Raw genomic sequence first — 12305 nt, 5'->3', positions numbered from 1 at the left:
TGTATGTAAGATGTATGTTTGTATGTAAGACACATTGACTACACTAGCAACTATAACTATTACATTTGCTGTTATAAAAAAAGCAGTTGTGTAATGTTTTAAGCAGGTCAATCAATAAATGAAAGAGGCTGTAACTGAAAGTCATATGAAGCCCAATGCTCTTATTCTCACCTGTAGCACCTCATAGATGGCTTTCTTGTACATGGGCTGCTTGTTGTAAGTTGGTTGGTGAAAGGCATTACTGAAGGAACTTAAATGCATGAGTTTCTCTACACAGACCTGTAGAAATACACAGAACATTACATTACTTCACATGTTTGAAGAATTGTTGTTATTGGGATAAAAGTCTCTCTGCATTGATGAGAAATGGAGAAAGGACATCATATTGATACAAAAAAGGATTATAAAATATGTGGTTGTCACTCTCAATTTAAGGCTGTTAAGCTTGATTTCTGGTGAAAAATTGACCAGAAACATTGCCATTGGCTCTGAACGCTCACCACTGAGAACTTTCCGTCTCCAAACCACATGACCCATCTGGTTCCCTCGGCCGCTCGGCTCCGCCCCGTCATCCACCAGGAGACGACGCGGCCCGGCCACCACGAGAAACCTCGCAGCTTCCCCCAAACCAGCTCGCCGATGCCAAAACCACGACCGTCCTGCAGCCAAAACAAAAAACCAAATCATCCGCTCTGTTTAAACTTCCAGGCACAGTTGTGAAATATTTTCTAACCACTGTCTGCTTCAGTTTGTTGAACTTTGGGTTGGTACTGTACACTCGAGTGAGAAACGTTTTACTGCCACAAGGAGCTTTACATAATGTACAGAGTTCAGCAGGCTTGTTATTCAGACCCTCGATTCAGATATGATATAACTCCCCAAAAAAACATTTGACAGGGAAAATCTAATCTAATGAAGGGAAACAAATGACGTACAGACAGGCATGTAATAATCGTCAGTTGAGAAAATTCTAGAAAATGTGTAAATGTAACGTAAATGAAGAATATGCATCGAGTCGAACGACGACCCGAAACAATGCAACCTCTTCAGCACAATGGAGACCAAAGTTAAATAAAGAACAAATGTAATATAAGACGATAATATAACACATCATATTGACTTTACAATATATATATACAGTCAGAACTATACCCTGCTCCTGAGTGAAATATGCAAAACCCATGCAACACGCTTTGTGCTGCATATCCTCTGTGTCATTTCAGCACTTTCTATTAAAAGTCAACATGACATATTTAGTATGTTTTTAAGCTTTCTGATCTCTAGTTGTAAAACGCCTAAACTTCCCAAAACATGAATGACCGCTTAACTCGACATGGATTAACCTGGCTTTAGACTAAATCCTTCTTCCAATACAGAGCTCTGTTCGTCTACAGCCGGTCATTAATCAGTGTGAATCAATATCAATCTTACCTCATACTCGGGCTCAGTGTCTGCAGGCTTGGGGGACGTCTTGTCTCCCCCCCTCGATGGCGACGGGTTCGGGGGTGGTGGCCACGGTGGGGGAGGCGGGGTCAGTGGGCTGCTGAGGCGGCGGCGGCTGATGTTGTTGTTGTTGTTGTGGCAACGCCGGCTGTGATTGCTGTTGATACTGAGGCTGAGTGTGAGTCTGAGGCTGCTGCTGCTGCTTTGAAGGCGCTGGGTGCTTGATTATTGAGACTTCTTCTTCTTTCTGCGTCTCTGTTTCGCTCTCCTCGTGATCCTTCATCGTGTTCATCGCTGACATCAGTTTGGACTTTTTCTCTGCCTGAAATACAGTAACAGCAGTGATGAAGACACGTCTTTCAAAGGATGTGTCCAGTGTTTAAGGCTGAGTATTTAATACAAGCTGGATACTTCCTTTTTAAAATATTAAAAATACTTAAAGTAAACAAAAAACGAATTGTTCATTCAAAAAGCTGTCCAAATATATAGTGTACAGGAAAATAAAAACATAAATGCTGATTTTAAATCAGGAAAAATTATAAACTCCTGCTCACAAATATATAAATAGGACCATTTGAGAAAAATAATCTCCCACTAAAGACCTTTGCGAGTGATAAACTTGATAGAAAAGTCTGACAGGCTGACAAAAAGAAACTCTAAATGTTAGATTCAATGCCCAGCTAACCATTTCTCCCTGGCTAACGCCAATTTTGCGAAGAAGAGTCAGGTGAAATGGTCTTCAAATTGAAGACCCCACTTGTGAAAAAATGGGGAATAGGTCAAAGAAGAAATAAACTAAAATCTGCACAAGCAATATTTGCAATCTTTAGGTACTTTGGGTAGACAGTGTTTAGGTGCCATGCACACACGTTTTTATCTTTTTTAAATATTGAGATTTTCCACATAGGCACTACTAAATAAACAAGACTTATCAGGTTTGGCTGATGGGTCATAATTCCTATTTCTGCCAAGGAAGATTTGTTGATTTTTTGCTAGGTTTTCTTTCTGTTGATACTTGTTATAAGTATGTGACATGGGCAATACACAGGATGGATACATGAATGTTATGATTTTGTCAACATTGCAAGATTTGAGTGCCTATTATGCAATGTAGTACTTCCATTTCTGCTCCCTGTTTTATGTTTTGCCCTCATATGTTTCTTTGTTAAGCGACCTTGGGTTGATGAAAGGCGCTATATCAATTAAAGTTATTATTATTATAGTTCTCTGTGGGTCTGTCACTGTTGTAGCAGCAACCTTTCTCTCTCACACACACACACACACACACACTCTTTTACACACAGCCATCTGACCATTATTTATTTAAGAATTGTGATCAATGAAGCTTCATGTGCAAAGCATTTTTACCTGGTTAAATAAAGGATATATATGCCCCATTATCAAAAGGTTCTACCTGTATCATGGCCATGCAGTACTCTCAATTCAATTGCATTACTCCTAAATAAAGTATAAATAGAGGCTGATAGCATGTGTAGCCATTTAGCTGTGTAAGTGAAGAATCTTGATTGTTGGAGGCTGACGGCTTTTTCCAACATGCTTTTATCTCCATTCATCATCAGCACGGCGTACAGTAACTCTATAGTGTCCCGAGCTGAGGTCACTGGGTTTGTGGTACCTGACACTGTTGGGTCGATCAGAGAGGACGAGACGCAGCCGGGACTTAAGCCTCTCACTGTAAATCCCCAACAGCTGCACTTGTTCTGATGTCTCTCTCCCAACCACACACACGGTAGGACTCACATGCACACACACACTCTTCTTTTCACACACACTGACGGAATATATATATCTAAAGTCCCATATATAAACACGTGTTAGTCATACTATAGGCTCCACGTGAGAGCCATGCTGCACAGCTGTGCTTACGTTCCTCAAGTGATTCTCAGGTTCTCAGGTCACACACACACACACACACACACACACACACACACACACACACACACACACACACACACACACACACACACACACACACACACACACACACACACACACACACACACACACACACACACACACACACACACACACACACACACACACACACACACACACTGTAAATGTCCAGCGGTGGAGTGGGATCGGAGAGCCGGAGTGAGAGCACAATCCTCCATCCTCTCTCCCAGTGTGACTCGTAAACAATAGAGCCTTTAAGGGGAGGTGGTGCTTAGATGGCCTGGGGAGGGGTTTCGGCGCAGAAGAGTAGAAACATGTGCTCTTCAATCAAGAGGCTCTGCTGTGGTTTATAAATATCTATACTGTACTGCTGGATGGATAGTTCAAAGCCATATGTGTTAGGCTTCCTGGCTCCAGCACAGGCACATTGGAGTTAGTGTTCGACAGCCTGCTTGGATGTGTGGTTCCAGATGGTAAACTGCAAAAACTAACAAATGTCAATTACACTGCTAAATACGTGATGTGTATGGGGAGAAACAATCTGTAATCATATCGGAAAGTGAGGCAAGCAGTTGCTGGAAGAAATGCGCTGACAGAGAAAAACTGCAAAGGGGAGTTTAATGAATTTATTTAAGAGTGAGTTACTTCATCGTCTAGTATGGCGGCAAATAACGATTATTTTCATTTGTTTACTTTCCAAATTAATGTAATGATTGTTTGGCTTATAAAATATCAGATGCAAGTAAAACATGTCCTTTCCAGTTTCTTAAAGTGTAAGGTGTTTTTATCATAGCAAAACACAAAGATATTAAGTTTAATATGAAAAAAATGCATTTTCTGCCACTTTTGCATGAAAAGTGACTAAAGATTATTGTAATCAAAATAGTTGGCAATAATTTTCCATCACGTTTTGTTAAACTAATCATAGTAGCTCTATTGACCAGTAACCGCATATATAGTGGGGGACTTTAAAATGGCAGTAAAGCAGCCAAACTGCTGTTACTGGGCTAATTTTGGCGCTTTTAGGGTCAAACTGTCTCCACGGTCCCTTTTTCGTCAGAGCCAATAAGAAAGTGACGCTGGAAAAACCAGTGGGGGGAGGAGAGAAAGTACAGTGGCTATAAGAACCAGATATTTGTCTCTGGACCTCTTCCCAGTTGTAAATGCCCCCCTTTTGGGGGCCTCACAGTGTGTGTGCAGCTCCACCAGCAACACAGACCCTCCGAGTCTAAAGAGTAAAAGAGGAAAGGAGGTAGCAGAGACAGAATGCGGTCTTTATCATTTGCACACGCCTGCCTGTCACTGACAGCTCAGAAATACCACCACTTATATCCGCTGTCACGCCGCGCTGAAGACAAATATCAAAAATGACAATACTGAAGATGTAAACACACGGCAGAGTAAATATGTTTAACAACTTCACAGGGAAAAAATCTACACTTTCTCCCTCTGGAAAAACGATATGCATTCAATGGAAAACCAAACCTCAGTGGCTGTTTTGACATACATTTGTTATGGATAGAGTGAAAGCAGAAGCTCTTCAGGGCTCTAGCAGAGTGTAGAGGCATGTTGGGTGCACAATGAGGGATAATCTGACTTAAAGTCTGTGCAGCATGATACCCTGAGGGCTCAGGGGTGACAGAGTGCACTGTGAGAAAAAAGAGAACAGATATTAGTCTCTGGGGTGTGGAGATGATACTTTAGCCTTCAATCTTGGCTGTACTTGTTAACAAAAAGGTCACGTTTACAGCGTAGCTTCAGTTATTTATAAGACAACAACTGCCTATTATAAGCTGTTAACATTACGAGGTACAGTTATTAGCCTCAAAGCGTCAAAACATTGTGCATAAACCCTGAAAACTCCCATGTAATACAGGAATGAATCAGACAAAATAAGTTGTTAAAGCAGTAGTTCAGGTGCAATCAAATCACAACAACCAAGCTTTCTGCAAACTGATTAAAGGTCAAAGTTAGATGAAATAAACTGTCACTAAACATTACTTCCTCACACAACGTGACAGCGAGCCTTTGAAGCAACACAAAAGATGTTGACCTTTGAATGCAGTAGTGTCTCATGTGCAACAGGCAGCAGAGACGCAGCAGGGACTGTTTTGTGTAATTGTTTGATGGATTTTACAGTGACATAGTTTTTCAGTGCAAATAAATCATCTTATCTGCTGAGCAGCACTGCAAACAATTAATAAAAACTTCCTTAAGACACGACAGGTGTAGGTAACTAAAGATGCATTAGACAAGGAATGCAAAAGCTGGTCTTAAACCATGAAAAAGTGCTGCTTTTAAAAGTGGAAATGCTGCCTGAAAAAGTGCACAAGTGGCAGGTTCTGTTCATTCATTAACCTGATTTTAGCACAGATCCCTACAAAGGCTGTGTATTTCATGAGCGGCCTTGGGGGGGTCACACCCAAATAGACCATCTGGTTCTCATTGTATTGCGTCCTTTTAAGAGATAATTAGGAATATTACAGAGTCAGCCATGAATACATAAACAGAATCCCCCATGAATCCACAAGTGGAGTTGTAAAAAAAGGCTCCCTGTGGAGGCTGCTCAGTTTCCTCCAAAGCCCTTTAAAATCTCTTCAAGTTATCAAATACCTCCTCTCGTAGTAAATCCATGGCCTACATTAAACAGAAAAAAGTACACACTGATAGCAAGTAAAACGATTTGAGGCCTACACAACAACTTTTTCCCCAAAATGTTATGTAAGGTGAAATCATGGCAAAACAGCAAAATCCTTTAGGTAAATATATCCACTCTGACATTTCTTTGCCTTTTTAAGAAACAGGAAATAGTTTCAGCACATTTTCACCCCACGGGAAAAACTTTTTCACAGAGGCAACTTTTTTCCCCAAACACGGCTAAAGCCTGCTCACTCTTCCTTTTTTAAAGAGACGGTTTCCCTTTAAGCTGAGCAGAGCAGATGGTCCACGGGAACTCGTGGAAATACCTGAAGTCAGCATATTCCCCTCGCTGTAAGCAGGCTAATCAGACATGCACACTATCCCTCCATGTTACCAAACAAACAATGCAGTGCACATACCCATACACACCAGCGCGCAACCTTCATAATCCAGTGTGGGGCTTGAGTTTTTTTCACCCCCACTCTCAGGGTAGAAGAGATCGCTTAAAAAAAGAAAGCATGAACATTTCTTTGTCTGGGAATTCAGGGTCAGGTGATTGCCGAAAGGAATTCTGGTTGGCTAGAGAGGACTTGCAAAATCCTGGCAGCGAGCCAAGAGGCTGTCTTGCAAGCAGGGCTGGAAATTTGCTGCAAACCTCATCTTCACCCTCATATCCATAGCACAGAGTTCATTTCCATAGTTGGGGGAGGGGTCAGGAGAAGAATGGGGGAGGGAAAGGGAGAGGGAGGGACGGAGAAGTCCACTGTAACTCAAGGCACATGAACAAAAAAAGAGAGATCCCGAAGAAGTGTACAACGGCAGTAACCCTTTCAGCCACCATGTCCTCCCTGCTGCAGAAACATGCAACAGCAAAGCTCTGTGTCAAGAGCAAACTGAAACTCGGCATCACATTACTCCTCCGAAAGCAGGAAAGGGCTTTGATGCCAGCATAAATCACTCTTTTGTGTAAATTAAATCAAAGCTTGCTATTCACCAGATGAAATAAAACCGAATAAACAGAATTTACATCTTACAAATCCCCTTAAATCTTAGCCTTGTACGGCTACTTGTTCCAGAAAATCCACCTCTGCTTGGTAAACCTGAACTGCCTGATTGCCTCATATTTTACGACATTGCACATGTGGGACCCTGGCATGTCTTGCTAATTTGGCAATATTTCTTCCCTGGAGACATTTTTATGGCCGCTCTCCGATCCCTCTCTGGAGTCGAGCAAACGGGGGCTGGGGGAGGGCAGAAGAGATGGAAGACCCCATGTTGATACTACGGAAACTCCTCATTATGTAAGAGAGGAAGTTGCACTACATCATATTACTACCAGGAGTCATATTTAACACGACTAAGTAATAGACAATGCGGAGAACTCCATATGTATTAGCTTTAACATCAGGCTGGCATAGTTGCTACTATTCATATTCCAAAGGGGAATACAAACTTGTGTACGTTATCACATTTTCAAGAGATTTTCTGAATGCAGCAAAAAAATATCAGTTTGTTGACAATAAGCTCCATTCAGTAGCTCTCCATACAAAATCACAAAATTACATTTTTCTTTTCTCTGAATACCTAAAGCACTTTGTGTGTCCTTGAACTTTGAAGGTTGTCAAAACAATCTCACCAAAAGGTCCTTTTGGCAGCTGGTCTGAATAAGTTAAGAAGATTCTAATGATACAACCTAAAGCTCCGAAATACATTCTCAAATTAGAAAATGTAATCTGAATAACTCTGTATAAAATAAATAGTCCTCATGAAATAAAAATACTGAAGCAGAATGGTGCATATCTAAGGCTTCTAAAACAATGTTTCCTATTGGCAAATGTAGCGACTAAACTTCCATAAATAAAGTGTCTGTAAAGGCTAAACTAGGCTCATCACCTTGACTCATTCCAAATAAGAGTTCATGCTGAAGGTAAAGTTTCAGGATGTTTTATATCGAAAATAAAACCATAACCAAAGCAGGACTATACGGTCATCAGAACATATCTGATGACCGTATCAGATATTTGGATGTTAAAGAGTTCACACTCCATCCAAACCCTGGCATACAACAAGTGGACTTAAAACCATTATACCACACCAAGGTGACAATTTACAGAAGGGATAACCAACGCAAATAATTACAATAATAGCAATATGACTAACGGCTAACTAAGCTTTGGCTTCTGCAGTGAAAGAGCTTAAAGCGCTTAAAGTCAGTGGTCATTTAGAGCGCTGCAACTGTTTTGTGAAACCCCTCCAATAACTTCTAGTTGAAAATCTCTGAACCTTTCAGAAAATCGCTGTTGACCTCACCGTCTCATGGTGTAAAAAGTCAGAGAAACAGATATGAATAATGAAAAGCAAAGGGTTGATGCTAGTGTATTTTCCAATGGCGGTTGGAGTGTTGATATGTTTTCAAGATATTGTCATAGAAACAAATCCCATTTCTGCTGGGAAAACAATGCAAAATGGACACAGGTCCCGAATTAACAACAACATTCTCGTGGGGGAACCATTAATCATTTCAAGGCTTTTTCCTGTGCTAATACAATGGACAAGAACAAAGTCAGGAAATGCAGGAGCTCACTGAGCCAAGGCCCTGGAAATCCACTGAAGTAAATGCTACCTTCATGAGATATCAAATGACCCATCAAATACACTTGGCAGTGAATGCACCACAAGCCCTATCTTTAGCCCCAGCAGCTTGTGAACCTGTAATCTACGGTGGCTGGGAGAGAGCTGGGGTACTCACCTCCGTCTTCCACTTGGCCAGCCACTCCTCTCTGGTCCTCTTGTTAATGTAATAAGGGTCACCAGCCTGGAAGGTTATTCTGGGCATGGGCCTCTGACGAAGGCTGATCTCCCAACCAACTCCCCTCTTGCCTCGACCTGCCTGTTTAAGATGTTAAAAAAAAAAAAAAAAGTTAGCTACTTGTTCTTTATTCTTCGTTTTTCTCTTATAAGGAAGCATAAGGATTTGTAGTAAATATGATCTTTCATCTGTCACTAGAGCCTTATACACTCTAGTTAAAGGTGGGGTAGGTAAGTTTGAGAAACCGGCTCGAGATACACTTTTTGTTATATTCCATGGAATGCTCTTAACATCCCGATAGCAATGAATATCTTAAGTGCTTTGACAAAAAATCCATAAAAAAATGTCATCTGTGGAAGCCGTAGTACTGTAAAAAGTACGACCAATCATTTTAGCCGGCCCGGCTAAAATAACTGGATGGCCTACCTGCCTGTCAGCCTTCCATCTGTGCACAAACTTATCTCGTGCCCTCATTGGTCATGTGCACGTTCGTGTGTGTTGGAGGAGGGGCTCTGTAAGGAAGTGGCAGATTTCTTCCGGCTGTGTATTTTCAAATTCTAGCGATCTCGAGCCGGTTTCTCCAAAATGACCTACCCCACCTTTAATAAGTGAGGAGATGGGGTTGTCTCATTTCCAAAAAGATGAGGACTCAAATGTTGGTATGCCCTTAGCTTGTGATTGGTCAGGCAGTAAGAAGTCATGCCACAGTGTCTAATCACAACACATCAAGGTCACCAGACCACTGATACAACAAGCTTCCAAGTGTATTTGATATTTCAAATGTATACAGCATTAGGTACCATTCCCTACAAGTTCAATGGCAATGTTTTCTGAACCTTGAAGATAGTCGACGATGCAAAGCTTCTAGTCTATCAATGGTGAAAAAACTGTTTACTCTTTGCAAGAGAGTAGCTGGCCAAACAATTTAACGATACATAAAAAGAAGCTTAAAGGAAATGTTTGATATTTCGAGAAGTTCACTTTCTTGCTGAATGTAAGATAAGAATTGTTTTTGAACTTGTTTTGTGTACAGATCAAACAGGCAACATATAAGGTATTCATTAGTGAGTTTAAGGATGCTGGTTTGGGGGAGTTATTGTTAGGAAGAGGCAGGGAAGCTGTTTCCCCTCGTTATGTTAAGATAAGCCTACAGGCTCCAGCTTCATATCTAACAGAGACAATGGCATCAATCTTCTTAACTCAAGCTTAAAAAAGCAAATAGGCGTATATCCCAAAATGACAAAACTGTGCCTTTTTTAAAGGGATCAAATGTACCGGTAAGTCCTTGGACAAAGCCGGGATCGCCGTTTTCCAGACTTTTTGCTAAGCTAAGATAAATGTGTAAGATATTCTCTTTGCAAGAAAACAAATACTGTAGGTGTATTTCCCAAAATTTCCTGACCAGCTATAGTCATGAAGAACCCTCAAACCTCCCCTCAAAAACCGTACAACCTGTCATTCAATCAACCTACAATCCAGGGTAAGTCATAACACAAAAGAGAATTGCTAGTTGGGTTGGTGAATTCCTAACATACCAGTTTGTAGGAGTCAGGTGCAGAATGTAGTTGTATTCAACATTTCTGCCACAATAGCTGCCCTTTGTCAAGTCAAAGACAAGCTGTTATGCTTCTGTTCAAGCTGCAGCACAGCCATCGATCATGCTGGCAAGCAGAGGCTTCACAGTTTGTGACAGGAAGGGTATTTCACCCTCACAAAGGAAGCTACAGCCGTGGTGTGACAGACACCTTGAGACTTACATCCGCGAGAGAACACAAAGACTGAATGGAGCAGAAGTCTTACCTCGGTCTTGACTGCAGCGCGCCGGTCCTCCTCCTTGTGCTCCACATCTAGAGAGAAGACAGCGACACAATGTATGGCCTGAATCATTCAATAGAGAAGGACATTTGACCACATCCGTTATCCTCGTATCTGTGTTGAGATGAGGTGGCCTTGTGTTCATCAGTAACCCACATAAGACATTTATTAAACCAATAGTGTTAAATAGGCCCTATTATGCTTGTAGGGGGTTTCCCTGTCCTGTAGTGTGTGATATAGGTTTGTGTGCATGTAAATGTTAAAGGCAATCTGCAAAGGCAAAGATTCTCTAACACAATAGGGCGCGTTTAAGCTAACATCAGCCCATTTACTACTTGTTTGATCAAATGTAAAAGTATATATATTAAAACTTCTGGAAGAGCCACTCCTCAATTGTGCTTTATTTTTTTTAAAACGTCTGTGATCACAGGAGCTTGTGCGCTCAGGTGCCATGTGAAACTTTGATGCAAAGCAGAGCATGTGGAGAGGCCGCCCAGGTTATGATGAGTGTGGACCCGGGTCAGGTTTACTTTGGCTAAAGTCACACTTCTGACCTTATATCCCCCCGTCATGACACACAGCTGGTAGCTATTAGCAGGACCCCTCCCACCACTGACAGAGAGGCATGATGGTAACAACGTACTGCTTGTCTTGGACATGACTCTGGGGGAGTTTGTAATCTGCCTGCCAGTCTCCAAAGCCTCAACAGGATCAAGACATGAGTAACTCTCCCTACATACTTAACATGCAACAACTAAGTGTAATATGGACATGACCATACACTTATTTTGTATTGACCATGTACTCTTACAGTACCTATACTGCACATTTGATATTGTAATACCTATAAGGTAATCCCTAACATTATCATATTTTACGAGTTTTGGCATTGTGTATATTTTCGATACATATTGTAATTTCATACTCTTTATATTTGCACACTTCCCATGTGTTTTGCAAATGCTGCATCCCTCTGGATAAAAAAAAAAGTGATTTATCTGAATTCGTATTGCTGCAGTTGAGTTATGTATGGTGGTAGATCCTACAAAATGTGCTCACAATATAAATTCACCCTAAGGTCGATTAAGTTGGAGTTGGCCTACAGTAGATGTCACGGGAAGTTCATATTACTATCACATTGTGCTCTTTAAACTTAAAGACTTTTACCTAAGTCAAATATTTCATTTAGGACATTACTAAACACTCCATTTAGTAGTGGAGTGTGTTTTAACTTTTTCTAGTAAGGTTGATTTGGATGAACTAAAGGATATAAACAGTTCCAGCACTGATGTATTGTAAGGATTGAAAACCCTTGAACACTATCAGCGGTTTCTTCGAAAGACAAATATTTTCCACAGGAAAGAAAATGCCCAGATATACAGCGGATGTTGCAAAACCAGAAGCGAAGGTGCAGCAGCAGGGTAAAGACCGTCAAGAATAGCACAGAAGATATTTGGTTAAACATGCGCTAAAAACCGCAGTCTAATAAAAAGACACAATAAAAAGCTCCAGTTGGGATTTCCCATTAACTTGGCTGTGATTTAAGATGTGGAGTTCCAAGTTATTCATTCTTTAACAGCATTGTTTTCCGTTGTTCAGCAGAGCAGTGAGGGGTTAGCCAGGGAGCATGGACACCACCCAACTGAAACACTAAGACAGCAGAGAAAGGTTTTCACCCATG

The 12305-nt window shown here is 41.1% G+C and overlaps 1 protein-coding gene across 1 annotated transcript in view; it reads right to left on the bottom strand.

Moving 5' to 3' along the window:
• dnmt3ab (DNA (cytosine-5-)-methyltransferase 3 alpha b) overlaps positions 1-12305 on the bottom strand; it is a 37612-nt gene that overhangs the window by 12900 nt on the left and 12407 nt on the right. The window contains 6 exon segments of the mRNA XM_034144476.1: positions 172-279; positions 501-659; positions 1432-1485; positions 1487-1765; positions 8750-8890; positions 10610-10656. Of these exon segments, the coding sequence (XP_034000367.1) occupies positions 172-279; positions 501-659; positions 1432-1485; positions 1487-1765; positions 8750-8890; positions 10610-10656 (788 nt within the window).

This window comes from Trematomus bernacchii, unplaced genomic scaffold (assembly GCF_902827165.1).
Source record: "Trematomus bernacchii unplaced genomic scaffold, fTreBer1.1, whole genome shotgun sequence".
In the NCBI taxonomy this organism is placed as follows: domain Eukaryota; kingdom Metazoa; phylum Chordata; class Actinopteri; order Perciformes; family Nototheniidae; genus Trematomus; species Trematomus bernacchii.
This window is presented reverse-complemented; position numbering and strand designations above follow the sequence as displayed.